The sequence below is a fragment of the Garra rufa genome, chromosome 2 (genome assembly GCF_049309525.1).
Source record: "Garra rufa chromosome 2, GarRuf1.0, whole genome shotgun sequence".
Taxonomy (NCBI): Eukaryota; Metazoa; Chordata; class Actinopteri; order Cypriniformes; family Cyprinidae; genus Garra; species Garra rufa.
This window is the reverse complement of record NC_133362.1, coordinates 33814733-33829110: the sequence shown is the minus strand read 5'-3', so window position 1 is coordinate 33829110 and position 14378 is coordinate 33814733. Positions and strand designations below refer to the sequence as shown.

At 36.8% G+C, this 14378-nt stretch overlaps 3 protein-coding genes across 3 annotated transcripts; all 3 read left to right on the top strand.

Moving 5' to 3' along the window:
- Window positions 1-1445: 1445 nt before the first annotated feature.
- On the top strand, window positions 1446-4084 carry tlr4al (toll-like receptor 4a, like). Its single transcript, XM_073834145.1, has 3 exons — window positions 1446-1517; window positions 1618-1784; window positions 1867-4084. The coding sequence occupies exons 1-3, from the start codon at window positions 1449-1451 to the stop codon at window positions 4082-4084; spliced, it is 2454 nt and encodes an 817-aa protein (XP_073690246.1). The 5' UTR covers window positions 1446-1448.
- A 393-nt stretch (window positions 4085-4477) lies between these two features.
- Window positions 4478-7679, top strand: tlr4bb (toll-like receptor 4b, duplicate b). Its single transcript, XM_073834143.1, has 3 exons — window positions 4478-4564; window positions 5212-5378; window positions 5471-7679. The coding sequence occupies exons 1-3, from the start codon at window positions 4478-4480 to the stop codon at window positions 7677-7679; spliced, it is 2463 nt and encodes an 820-aa protein (XP_073690244.1).
- Window positions 7680-8746: 1067 nt separating this feature from the next.
- Window positions 8747-13735, top strand: ftr14l (finTRIM family, member 14-like). The gene is made up of 6 exons (XM_073833597.1): window positions 8747-9145; window positions 9285-9380; window positions 12203-12436; window positions 12516-12675; window positions 12988-13047; window positions 13137-13735. The coding sequence occupies exons 1-6, from the start codon at window positions 8747-8749 to the stop codon at window positions 13655-13657; spliced, it is 1470 nt and encodes a 489-aa protein (XP_073689698.1). The 3' UTR covers window positions 13658-13735.
- Window positions 13736-14378: the final 643 nt, after the last annotated feature.

Genomic DNA, 14378 nt, shown 5'->3' with positions numbered 1-14378 from the left:
ACATGGTTTGTTCTTTGTTGTTTTCCATAGATTTTGGGCATGATCTTTTCTTAGAATAATTGCCGCACAAGAAAATTCCTTGCTGAATCTTAATTATTTTGCATGCTAGATTCTCAAACAAGAATCTCAAGAACAGTCTGTGATGGGGAGGGGGGGGGATGATGGGGGATTCACCAATATAAACCAGTCCCCGAGGCATACTTGTGTGAGAATCTGTTTCAAAGTCAGCATCTTGAACGGCCATCTCATAATAAAGTGGTTTTATATTCATGAGATCAAGTATAGCCTGTGCCCGCCATCTTTCTTCGGAACGAGGAAGTAATGGCTGTAAAAGAATAATACAGAGGAATTTTGGTACATAAGGACGGGCACAACTTCAATTTCATTCCCTCCATTACATGGTGTTGAGTGGAGGGATAGACAGTGAGCATGAGACTTCTTCGAGGGAGTCCAGGCTGACCCTCTCCTCTTCCTCTCTGCTTTTGACTCAGTTTCTGTGGCTCAGGGTCTGATACTCTGGGGCGGGGACCTTGACACCTAGGAAATGGGTAGCACTATGCTGTCTGGGGGTGCTGTTGAAGCCCAGATTCAGATCAGGCTGCTGAGAGAATGGAGCATTTGACCCTGCAAAGGACATCAAACTCCTCATAGCTGACAATATAGAGCAGGGCATCATTGGTTTTGCTCTTCCCTAGTTTGAATCCTATAGTATGTGTAGTAATATATTATCCTTCAAGGTTTCACTGGAAGGATGAATGTCTGAATCACACCAACTAACCACTGAGGTACTCCAGGGATCTGTGCTTGGCCCCCTGCTCTTCCTGACTGGATGAAAGACCACTATCTCCTGCTTGGCTTGACAAAGACAGAACTCTTTGTCATTTCGGGCTACTTCATCAACTGAGCACAACATCACCTTAAAACTAGCCTCCACAACGATAAGGACATATGTCCACGAAAGCTTTCTTTCCTGAGGCCAGCATATTTTTTCAGTTGTTGCAATTGGAGTGCAATGTATTTTATAAACCCAACAGTGCGATTAAGTGTTGAGCATCTATTCCATGTTGAGCGCAGAGAGTTAATGTTCAGTGGCTATACTTTTGAAGAGACCTGCACAACAACAATAGAGGAGATGTTAATACTGCTGGTCGACCATCCAATTCTATACCAAATGACATCCCTGGGCTACCGTGATATTAGTATGAAAAATAATACATACATTTTTTAATTAGACTTTTTTTGTACATTTATATTATGTATAATTGTATTTAGAAAGGTACTTCTTCATTCAAAATCTATGAAATTAAACACAAGCCTACTTCCCTGTGACATCCTTTTGCCCATAGTTCCCCATTGTTGAAACCATGGCATTTGTTCCTCATAATTAAAGACCTCTGCCAAGGCTGGCTCACATTTTATGACCGATTGAGAGACTGAGATCACTTAAGATGAATTTCTTCACTGTAAGTGCTTTTATAATTTACTTTTCCATAAGTGCTGGAGAATCGTGCGCAAAAGTAAGTTGTTGCTGTTGTTTTTCTTTTAAATCTGTGTTATTCTTAACTGTTTTTATTACAGTTGTGAAATTTGAGAATTTTCCATTGTTCATTCATTTAGATTACTGAGAATCTGCACTACTCATGCATGGGAAGAAACCTCAGCTACATACCACCCAGCATTCCTTCCTCCGTTCAAAATCTGGATTTCAGTTTTAATGTTTTGAAACACTTACAGAAGACTGTTTTCCCAGTTTTGTCTTATCTACAAGTCCTTGATCTGTCAAGGTAAGCAATATTGTTACCATCTAAATATATTGTATAATGTGTTGCTCTATGAATTATATAAAATTTTTGTATTTGCTTCCAGATGCCAAATCAAGCATATTGAAAATGATACTTTCTATAATGTGAAGAATTTGACTACTTTGATTCTCACTGGAAACCCTATTACATATTTTGGACCTGGATGCTTGAATACTTTAAGTAATCTACGAAGACTAGTTCTTGTGGATGTTGGTCTGTCATCCTTACAGCTTCAAATGAATAACCTAACCAAGCTGCAGGAGCTTAGAGTCGGGACAAATAACATCCAGTCTGTTTCTCTCCCTTCAATCATGAGCACCTTCAAAGACTTCAGTTTACTTGATCTACATGCCAATAATATATCTATGATCAAAACTGATCAGACTGCTGTGTTTCGAGAGATTGGCAGAAACATGACTTTGATTCTCTCTAGGAATCCGTTATTTTACATTGAACCAGGAGCTTTCAAAGACATTTATCTCAGAGAACTGGACATCCGATCTGCCTTTGTTTCATCTGCTGCTCAGAAAGCTGGTCTACAAGCTCTATATGGTCTTAATGTAAAAAGACTAATGCTTGGAAAGTACAGGTGTGATTACAAGATTTCGTCATCGGATGCAGGCTACTTAGATGGTCTTTGCTACATTAATTTTTATGAGGTATTTTATTACATGAAAGAAAGGCATAATGTGCCAATTAATATCTTTCACTGTATGGTAAATGCCACAATTGTAACTGTGAAGGGTGGTATAATTCGTGAAACAGCGAATGTGCCATTTCATGAAATCAAGGAGCTTTACTTGATTTCCAATCAATTAGATACTGTGCCAGGTAAACAAGTTTCACATCTCCATACATTAGAAAAACTAGTATTTACAGACAACGTTGCAACCCAAATTCCAGACTTCATAGACATGCCTAGGCTTCAGTACTTGGATCTGAGTTCAAACCAAATTACATTAACATCATGCTGCACATTTTTTACTGGCACCCCTCAGTTGAGGTATTTAAATTTGAGTCTAAATCCACAAATTGGTCTTACTATGGAACCATTTGATGGACTTGATTCCCTTGAGATTCTAGATTTCCATCGTACAAGGGTTGTAGGTATGGGATACCGTTCGCTTTTCTCTAACTTAAAGTATTTGAAGCATCTGGATATTTCTTATTCAAGTATCACCTTTGTTAACATATATTGCTTTTATGGGCTAAGTAATCTTAAAATTCTTAAGACTGCCGGCAATCATTTTCAGGGTGATGTAGCAAGTTATTTATTTAGTAATCTCACCTTACTAGAACACCTTGACATGTCATACTGTCGTGTGGTAGAGTTACATCCAAGCTCGTTCAAAAATCTTCAAAGGCTTAGACTTTTAAATTTGAGAGGAAACAATTTAATGACTATAGATTTTCTGGCCCTCCAAAACTTAAAAAAATTAACATCACTTTATGTCAATGAAAACAGCATTACTAGCATCCCACTTCATGTTCTCCAAAAGTTGCCAACAAACCTTTCAGAGTTTGATTTGTCCTCTAACCCTATTGATTGCTCCTGCTCCCAGACAGATTTTATTTTGTGGATTATCCAAAATCAGAACATTTTGAAGCAACCGGAATATATTTTCTGTAAAACTCTTTCACCAAGCTCAGATTTCAGAGCAACAGACTTTGACATTGACAGCTGTGTGCACAAGAAAAGACTCACAATTGTTTTATCGGTATGTTTTGTTACAGTAGTAGTTCTTTTATCATTGTTGGTTTATAGGTTCCAGTTTTATCTTCAGTATTGCTGTATTTTACTGAGTGGCTACAGAACACCTGGACAACAAGAATGTTCCTATGATGCATTTGTGATTTTCTCCAGCTATGATGAAGTCTGGGTCATGAATGAACTGATGGAGAATCTGGAGAACGGTGTTCCACCTATTCAGCTCTGCCTTCATATGCGGGATTTTCAAGCAGGGAAGTCCATCGCCTCCAACATTATCGATGAAGGAATAATGGGCAGTCGTAAAATCATTGTGGTCGTGTCTCAACACTTCATTGATAGTGCCTGGTGTCGCTTTGAGTTTGAATTAGCTCAGTCTCGCTTTATGTTAGAGCGCAATGCCAACATCATCATCATCATTCTGGAAGACGTGGAAGAGAGGAAGACTAAGAAAGTTTTTGGACTTCATAAATATCTGAAGAAGAACACGTACCTGAAGTGGAGCAGAGACCCTTTGAGTAACATGAGATTCTGGATACGCCTCAGGAAAGCTATTATTGCCACAAAGAAATAATATTACATATATGTTTTCAATAAAGAAACTTTTATCTAATTTTCAACCACAAGAAGCATTTTATGTTGTGTTCAACCATTTTTCCCAAGGCAAAAACTGCAAATAAAGGTATTTCTTTGCATCATAGGAATGCACGTTGGAAATGAATAACTTCCCTTTTAAAACAAAAAAGAGAAGTGAGAGACGTTTGCACACATGCAATAATAAGATAACAGAGAATAATCAGATTTATGTCAAATGTGATGTAAACTGAACGGCTTCACATTCACTGATGTGTGAACTTAAGTAATATTCCTGATCTAGTGACAGAAAAGCTCCCAGTTTGCTGTAGGATTTAGAATCTAACAGTTTGTTCAAGTTTTCCATAGATCTCAATCAAGATCAGTTCTAACAATGATCGTGTCATTTGGGGAACGGATGATTTTCCTAGGCTTAATCTTAATTTCGGTGAGTTCTGGACAAGGACAGGAATGTACCACGGTAAGAACAGCACCTAATTTAGTTAAGGTAGTTCATATGTATGTTTTAAAGCTAGGTTCTCAGAGAATATTTTGTTTATGCATGCCAAATAATTAATATAGTAGTATTTTGAAGTAGTGTTATTGTTAGGATTATAGTAAACTATAGCATTACAAACATGCAGGGCTTCTGAAATTATTTTTTAATAATTTGACTCATGTTCTGTTGAGATTTTTATTTTTTCAGTATCCCCAAAACCAAATATTATATTATATTATTGTTGTTTGTTTGTTTTCAAATATATTAGTAATTTCCTGATTAACCTTGTGTTTCAAGGGAAGGGAAAGGGAAATATCATAGTATGTAAATATGCACTTTTCTATCTATCTATCTATCTATCTATCTATCTATCTATCTATCTATCTATCTATCTATCTATCTATCTATCTATCTATCTATCTATCTATCTATCTATCTATCATCTATCTATCTATCTATCTATCTATCTATCTATCTATCTATCTATCTATCTATCTGATAGTAAAGGAAAAATGTCTTGGTGTCCCTCAGACAGAGCATGACGTTTATATGAAAATCAGGATCACCAAAAGTAAGTTATTATAAAAATAAGTAAATGGGCCTTTCCTGTGTCTTTCTTTCATTTCTAGATAATCAAGAATATGGAGTACTCATGTTTTGGAAGAAATTTGACTCATATTCCCAGCAGTCTTCCCTTCACTGTGACATCTCTGGATTTCAGTTTCAATTTCCTGATCTCTTTACATAAGTGTGTATTTCCTCTACTGTTCAATTTACTGTTTTTGGATCTCACAAGGTAAATCAATGATCATTAATCATCATGCGTCACCATTAAAACATGTTAGCTATTTTTTGAATGTACTCACTTTGAATCTTTTGGCCTTTCAGATGCCACATTGAGCACATTGAAAATGATACTTTCTACAATGTGAAGAATTTAACTACTTTGATTCTCACCGGAAACCCTATTACATATTTTGGACCTGAATGCTTGAGTTCTTTACATAATCTACGTAAACTAGTTCTTGTGGATGTTGGTCTGTCATCCTTACAGCTTCAGATGAATAACCTAACCAAGCTGCAGGAGCTTAGAGTCGGGACAAATAACATCCAGTCCATGTCTCTCCCTTTATTCATGAGCACCTTCAAAGACTTCAGTTTACTTGATCTACATGCCAATAATATATCTATGATCACAACCAATGAAACTGCTGTGTTTCGAGAGATCGGCAGAAACATGACTTTGATTCTCTCTAGGAATCCGTTATTATACATTGAACCAGGAGCTTTCAAAGACATTTATCTCAAGGAGTTCCACATACAATCTGCCTTTGTTTCATTTAATGCACAAAAGGAGTGTCTAGAAGCTCTTGCAGGTCTCAATGTGGAAAAGTTGTTCATGGGAACTTACAGATCGCAGTGGAAAGTCCAGGTGTCAAATACAAGTTTTCTCGATGGGCTTTGCGCATTTAATTTCAACGAAATATATTTAATCCAGAAAGAATGGTCTGACTATGACATGCACTTGTTCCGCTGTATGATCAATGTGACAAAAATCACAGTGAAAAAAGCATATATCAAAAGCATGAAACTTTTTCCATTTTGCTGTCTTAAGGAACTGCATCTAGGGATAACTTTTTTGTCTGTTGTACCAGTTATTTCACACATACCCAGCTTAGAAAAACTAGTGGTGAAGAATAATATACCCATGACCTTTAATGGTATCAGTGATTTGCCTCTTCTTCAGTTTGTAGATTTAAGTGGAAACTTATTGATTTTGAAGGACTGCTGTTCCCAGTTTTTTCAAAGGACACCAAGCATTCGTTACATGAATTTAAGTCAAAACTCTGAGATAGGATTGGTCAGTAAGCCATTTTTGGGATTAGACTTACTTGAAGTGTTGGACCTCCACCATACAAAACTGGTTGTAGTTTTTTACTTCGGTTGTTTACGTGGTCTGAAAAACTTAAAGTACTTGGATATTTCCTACACAAGTATTACTTTAACAAAACAAATCATTTTTCAGGATCTGAACAATTTGACTGTGCTTAAAATGGCAGGAAACAGCTTTCATGGTGATGCATTGAGTTACCTCCTACAAAATCTAACAAATTTGGAGGTTCTTGACATCTCACATTGTGGCATCGAAAAAATCTCCAGGAGATCTTTTTTTGGCACATTGAAAATACGGCATTTATATTTAAGTCAAAACAAGTTAATGACGTTGGATTTTCTGGCCCAGCCTGAACTGAAACCTCTTACATCACTTTATGTTGATAAAAACAGCATTACTAGCATCTCACTTCATGTTCTCCAAAAGTTGCCCACAAACCTTTCAGAGTTTGATCTGTCTTCTAACCCCATCGATTGCTCCTGCTCCCAGACAGACTTTATTTTGTGGATTATCCTAAATCAGAACATTCTGAAGCAACCAGAAAATATTTTCTGTAAAACACTTCCACCAAGCTCAGATTTAAGAGCAACAGACTTTGACATTGACAGCTGTGTGCACAAGAAAAGACTCACAATTGCTTTATCGCTATTTTTCGTTACAGTAGTAGTTCTTTTATCATTCTTGGTTTATAGGTTCCAGTTTTATCTTCAGTATTGCTGTATTTTACTGAAAGGCTACAGATCACCTGGACAACAAGAATGCTCCTATGATGCATTTGTGATTTTCTCCAGCTATGATGAAGTCTGGGTCATGAATGAACTGATGGAGAATCTAGAGAACGGTGTTCCACCTATTCAGCTTTGCCTTCACATGCGTGACTTTCAAGCAGGGAAGTCCATAGCCTCCAACATTATCGATGAAGGAATACTGGGCAGTCGTAAAATCATTGTGGTCGTGTCTCAACACTTCATTGATAGTGCCTGGTGTCGCTTTGAGTTTGAATTAGCTCAGTCTCGCTTTTTGATGGAGCGCAATGCCAACATCATCATTATCATTCTGGAAGACGTGGAAGAGAGAAAGACTAAGAAAGTGCTTGGACTTCATAAACATCTGAAGAAGAACACATATCTAAAATGGAGCAGAGACCCTTTGAGTAACATGAGATTCTGGATACGCCTCAAGAAAGCTATTTTAGATCATTAATCTAGGCATGTAGAGTATGTGAATGCATGTAAATTGAAATCAAATAAACTGATGCTTTAATTTAAACAAATAATCTGAAGTGGACAGTCAGTCATTTTTCTCAAGGCAAACTCTGTAATGCTCCATTTGTTGTGGAAACTGCACACAGAGGGCTTTTTAACTCCTCTTGCCATGCACTTCCCTCTTGAAACAAAGGTGAGAAGTGAAAGCTGCACACAAACATGAGTAAGCAAGAATACAGTATAAACAGAACTACATTAAACACTATTGTTTTTTGTGTTCAAATAAATTCAAGCCTCACTTCTCAGAAGTGTTACTGTTACTGGAACCATTGATATGTGGATTTATTAAGTACTATTCTATTAATAGCAGCAGTAAAGTTTCTTTATTTAGTGCATGTTGACTCTGTAGCTGAATTTCCAACCTTCTGACTGCAGTTTGCTCTTTTCACTTGATCACGCATTAGGAATTTCACACCGTTCTCTCTGAAATTAGATCATAGCTCAATTGAAATGTAAAGAAAACAATGTTTTTTATATTTTGGACCTTACAGATGATGCTTTAATTTACTTTGATTCTCACCTGTTTCACATTTTAGACAGATGCTTAAATTCTGTCAAATTTTTTAATCAAAAATGACTTTAAAGCTGTTGCATGTAGACATGAATGAAGTGTATAATTTTCAGTTGTACAACACAGTTTACATAGAGAAATCAAGTTTTTATTAACCGCAAGATGCAACTCACCCAGAATTAACTTCTTTGAACCTGACACCATAAAAATATTCACAGCTGAAACCGCAGGCTTTTACTTGTTAGTATGGTTCACCATCAACACAATGGCCTTGTGTGTGTAAAAGATGTTTACAATGTTACAAAATTCATATATTTGCTTTTCTCTTTGTTCTTACATCAGCTGTCACACCTCTTCAGTAGGTGTCACCCTAACCTGGTAAACTGGTTTATCACTCATGCTTCGCATTCCTCTATATAATAGATGTGTCAGTACAGTTTCATTGAAACTGCATTTAACCGCTTGTCTTTGGATTATGCCAAGAGAGTTTAAACATGTCTCGGAGCAGTACAGCAAACCAAAGCCGTTACAGCACTCTGGAGAAGCCCCGGCGGTCTGGAAGATACAGCAGTTCCAGCAGCCGTAGCAGCTCTAGGGAAGTGCTGTGTGATTTTTGTCTGGCTAAGAAGAACAAGGCAGTGAAGTCGTGTCTGACGTGCTTAACGTCATTCTGTGAGACACATCTCCAGGCTCATTATGAGTACCCAGCTCTCATGAAGCACAAACTGGTGGCGGCAACAGGGCAACTGCGGGAGAAGATCTGCGCGGAACATGATAAGCTCTTGGAGGTTTTCTGCCGTTCTGACCAAGCATGTGTTTGTGTTTTATGTATCATGGAGGAACACAAAAAACATGATATTGTTTCAGCAGCAGCTGAGAGGACAGAAAAGCAGGTGAGCTTATAAGCTGAGAGAACATGACTGTCATTAAGAAGAAGCGTACAGTTTCTCATGATCTTTGGTAAATTCAGTGCTTTCACACAGTGAGAAGATTAACTGATCAATGTTTCACAAATGTGCATTTTTTCAACAGAAACAGCTTGGGGCTAAACTGATGGCTTCACAGCAGAAAATTGAAGAAAAGATAACGAAATGGCAAGGTCTCAGGCAGGCAGTGGCATCCCTAAAAGTGAGGATTTTAGAAAATGATTAGGAAGAATTTTCTGTTCTTATCGAAACATGTTACTTAAAGGGATAGTTCAACCAAAAAATAGAAATGTTGTTCTAAACCCAAAAGACCTTCGTTCATCGTCCAAAAACAAGTGAAGATATTTTTGATGAAATCTGAGAGCTTTCTGACCCTGCATAGACAGCAGTGCAACTGACATGTTCAAGGCCTAGAAAGGTAGTAAGGATATCAATAAAATAGTCCAAGTGGCATCAGTGGTTAAACCATAATGTTATGAAGTTACGAGAATACTTTTTGTGTGCAAAGAAAACAAAAATAATGACTTTATTCAACAGTTTCTTCTCTCAGCTGCCATTTACGAGAGTACCACAACTCATTCAGGTTCAAATATGTAAGGCTGGGCAAAAAATTGCAAGTCATTCACTGTCGAAGACTGACGTGGAAAAGAAGTAATTATTGAATAAAAACTATTCTTGTGGGTTCATAAAATTACAGTTGAACCACTGATGTCACATGGACTATTTTGAAGATGCCCTTACTACCTTTCTGGGTCTTGAACGTGTCAGTTGCGTTGCTGTCTATGCTGGGACAGAAAGCTCTCAGATTTCTTTAAAAATATCTTAATTTGTGTTCCGAAGATAAATTAAGGTCTTATGAGTTTGGAATGACATGACAGTGAGTAATTAATGACAGAATTTTTATTTTTGGGAGAACTATCCCTATAATCAATCAAAATAGAACATCTACTAAAAACATTTTTATATTTGTTTACCTGCGTGTCATTTGACCATTAACCAAGATCTCTGAACCAAGATCTCTGAACAAATGTGTTGATGCAAATGCCTTATAGTCTCTTTCTTCAAGTAAAAAGTTTTGGTCAAAGGGTTCAAAATATTAGGAATCCCTGCACCTATCCTAATGCATTTTTAACATTTTAGGATGTATGAATTGACATTAACTAAAGTATCATGAATAAACCTAAATTAATCATGAATAATATGTTTATAAATTAAATGATTGTTAAATACTCTGAAATTGTTAGTTCATAATATTTAATGCATTAAAGGGATAGTTCACCTAAAAATGAAAATTTGATGTTTATCTGCTTACTCCCAGGGCATCCAAGATGTAGGTGACTTTGTTTCTTCAGGAGAATATAAACGAAGAACGTCATCTGTCAGTCATATAATGGCAGTCAATGGGACCCACGGCTTTGAGAGTCAAAAAAACATACACAGACAAAACCAAATTAAACCCTGCGGCTCGTGACGATACATCGAGGTCTTAAGACACCAAACAAATGGTTTGTGCAAGAAACTGAAGATTATTTATATCATTTTTTACCTCTGATCCACCAAAATGTCCAACTGTCCTGAATGTGTTCACAACAGCAGGTGCGTGATGCGTCAATGTGCTCTGGCGTAGTAGACACATGTGTGGAAGCGTTCTGATGCATGTATAGGTCATTCATTGTTTACACAGAGAGATTGTGGGTACGACGGCTACTCAAAATGGTAATTACTTGTGCTTATCCTGATTGTTGCAACCGATTAAAAACTAAAAGATTATGTTTGCTTGCGCAAACTCAGTGTCATATTCAGTGTTGACTTTTCACAGACTCACAACTTTTAAGTCTGACCGACTGACGTTATAGTTGCTTGCTCTTCGTCATGTGCCGGCTGTTGTGAGCGTGCTCATGACAGTTGAACATTGCATCGTCAATATATCGTCACGAGCCGCAGGGTTTAATTTGGTTTTGTCTGTGTATGTTTTTTTGACTCTCAAAGCCGTGGGTCCCATTGACTGCCATTATATGACTGACAGGCTGCAACGGTTTGAGTTAAAAATCTTTGTTTTTGTTCTACCGAGGAAAAAAAGTCACCTACATCTTGGATGCTCTGGAGGTATGTCATTTTTGGGTAAACTATCCCTTTAAATAATGTTAGTAATTTGAACTTTATTGCAAAGTGCTCCTAAAAATGAAAGGATCTTTATTGGCCTCATTGATTTCATGTGGAACCTTTCCATTTCAGTAAAGGTTCTTTATCCACCTTATTTTTGCTGTATAAGTTAACGTGGCCATTTGTAAATTTTTATGGGTCTGGCTTCCGGTCTTGTCCACATCCAGCTATTTTTAGCTGTACAAAACAGCTAATTTTGCTGCTTGATATTGCAAATTGGTGTGTCTTACCATATTATTTTAAGGTATTATCTTAATTATGAGCACACTGGTTTGTAGTGCAAACAGTTCTTTACTGAACTTTGTTAATCTTCTTGTGATTTCCTTATAGCAGCTAATGAACTGGAAGTCTCACCCATAGGCTTACTTGAATAATATGTGACCCTGGACCACAAAACCAGTCATAAGGTTAAATTTTACAAAACTGAGATGTATACATCATATGAATGCTCAATAAATAAGCTTTCTATTGATGTATGGTTTGTTAGGATAGGACAATATTTGGCCGAGATACATCTATTTGAAAATCTGGAATCTGAGGGTGCAAAAAAATCTAAATACTGAGAAAATCACCTTTAAAGTTCTCCAAATTAAGTTCTTAACAATGCATATTACTAATCAAAAATTACATTTTGATATATTTATAGTAGGAATTTTACAAAAAATCTTCATGGAACATGATCTTTACTTAATTTCCTAATGATTGTTGGCATAAAAGAAAAATCAATAATTTTGACCCATACTATGTATTTTTGGCTATTGCTACAAATATAACCCAGCGACTTAAGACAGGTTTTGTGGTCCAGGGTCACATATGTGAATAACACTCCCTGTCTCATTCATATTCATTTCCTCATTACAGCATTCATCTCAGAGTGTACTGGATGAAAATGAGCGTATATTTGCTGAACTGCTGAAGGCACTAGAGAGGAGGCATGGAGAAGTGAAGGAGATGATCCGAGCCCAAGAAAACCTTCTGCTGACACGTGCAGAGGGACACCTGGCCAGGCTGGAGGAGGAAATTACTTTACTGAGAAAGAAACATACTGACCTGGAGCAGCTGTCCCAATCTGACGATCATATCCATTTCCTACAGGTATTGTTGAAAAGCGCTGTGCGTATTCGCTAAACAGTTCCGTACAGACTAAATAACATATCTGCTTATTTTCTCCTAGAGCTGGCAGTCTCTTTCTGCTCCTTCTGGATATGAAGACTTGTCCAAGGTGACATTAGCCCCTCACCACACTTTTGACAATGCAAAGAAAGCCATCTTTGACCTGAAAGTGCAGTTAGAAGACTTAAGCAAAGAAGAACTGAACAAAATCTCATCAGCAGGTGCTTAAACCATTCTATTATTCTATTTTAAAATATGATTTATTCTTGTGATGGCAAAGTTGGATTTTCATCAGCCATATCTTCAGTGTCACATGATCCTTCAGAAATCAGAAGATGAATAAAATGTTCAAATGAACTCCATTTATTTAAAATAGAAATCTTTTGTAACATTATAAATGTTGTTTTTGATTAATATAATATATGTTTGGTCAATAAATGTATTCATTTATTTTTTTAAATACTCTGACTGACCGCAAACTCTTGAATAGTGTACATATTATATATTTACACATATATGGTTTTCATCTGCAGTGAAGGAGGTTAAAATTCTGCAGACTCTGGATCCTGCAAAAAGGGAGGAGTTCTTAGAATGTAAGTTTATAATCAATATAACCAATAGTGATAAAATTTCATTTTATTTTTTATGTTGATTAATTTAATAACACCACTTCTCAATCTAGATTCCTGTCAGCTCTCAATGGATCCTTCAACGGCCCATCCAAACCTGCACCTGTCAGACAGAAACACAGTGGTGCGGATGAGCAACGAGCCAAAGTCATACCCGGAGCATCCCGATCGCTTTGAATACTGGCAGCAGGTTTTGTGTAAGGAGGGTCTGGCCGGCGGTCGCTATTACTGGGAAGTGGACTGGAGTGGCACAGAAATAGACATCGCTGTGACCTACAGGGGGATTCAGAGGAAAGGAAATGACAACGCTGGCAGCTTTGGGGGGAATGACAAGTCTTGGAGTTTGTACTGCTCTGAATCCAAGTACTCTTTTGTTCATAACAGCAAAAGCACAACTATAGCTGTCCCCAATTCCTCTAGGATAGGGGTGTATGTAGATTATGAGGCTGGAACAATAGCATTTTACAGTGTGTCTGACAGCATAAAGCTCTTGCACAAGGTTCAGGCTAGATTTACTGAGCCCCTGTACCCTGGAATTGGTGTCTGGGGATACGGGACTACAGTACGACTTTAATTATAGAGTAACATTGGTTTGGTTTATCAGAATGTGGTTCTTCCATATGCATTGTTTTTAATTGATCATTTTAGTAAATTTAGTGAGAACAGGAAGCGAGCTACTGCTTTTGCTTTTTCTGTTTAAGCATTTAAAATATTAATCACTGACACTCATTCTGATGTATAGGCCTATGCATAAATTAGCTTATTGATTTATTTATTTTTTGTTTGTTTTTTTTGTTCAAAATGCCCTAGACCAACACTCTAACCCCCATCAGAAACACAAAGACTAGGTTTATATTGTATGCTATATTACATAAAAAGTAAGAATTCTAGATATAAAGATTATGTGATCTGACAAATGAAGAAAACGCGTCAACTGTGAATGTTTTTGTATGCCGTGTTGCTATGGTGGCTGTAATTCCATTACAAGTTACAATACATTACCAGTCAAAAGTTTTTGAACTCTTCTGCTCACCAAGCCTGCATTTATTTGATCCAAAGTACAGCATAAACAATTACAAGTACAAGTACATTTTTTTACTATTTAAAAAACTGTTTTGTATTTTGATATATTTTAAAATGTAATTTATTCCTGTTGTTTCAAAGCTGAATTTTAGCATCATTACTCCAGTCACAGGATCCTTCAGAAATCATTCTAATATTCTGATTTGCTGTTAAAAAAAACTATTATTATGATGAAAACAGCTGAATAGATTTTATTTCAGGTTTCATTGATG

Coding starts and splice junctions, on each gene's coding strand:
- tlr4al (XM_073834145.1), top strand. CDS start 1,449: ATGAATTTCTTCACTGTAAGTGCTTTTATAATTTACTTTTCCATAAGT. Junction 1,518..1,617: donor CTGGAGAATCGTGCGCAAAA/GTAAGTTGTTGC, acceptor TCATTCATTTAG/ATTACTGAGAATCTGCACTA. Junction 1,785..1,866: donor CAAGTCCTTGATCTGTCAAG/GTAAGCAATATT, acceptor ATTTGCTTCCAG/ATGCCAAATCAAGCATATTG.
- ftr14l (XM_073833597.1), top strand. CDS start 8,747: ATGTCTCGGAGCAGTACAGCAAACCAAAGCCGTTACAGCACTCTGGAG. Junction 9,381..12,202: donor AGGCAGTGGCATCCCTAAAA/GTGAGGATTTTA, acceptor TCCTCATTACAG/CATTCATCTCAGAGTGTACT. Junction 12,437..12,515: donor ATCATATCCATTTCCTACAG/GTATTGTTGAAA, acceptor ATTTTCTCCTAG/AGCTGGCAGTCTCTTTCTGC.
- tlr4bb (XM_073834143.1), top strand. CDS start 4,478: ATGATCGTGTCATTTGGGGAACGGATGATTTTCCTAGGCTTAATCTTA. Junction 4,565..5,211: donor AAGGACAGGAATGTACCACG/GTAAGAACAGCA, acceptor TTTCATTTCTAG/ATAATCAAGAATATGGAGTA. Junction 5,379..5,470: donor CTGTTTTTGGATCTCACAAG/GTAAATCAATGA, acceptor TTGGCCTTTCAG/ATGCCACATTGAGCACATTG.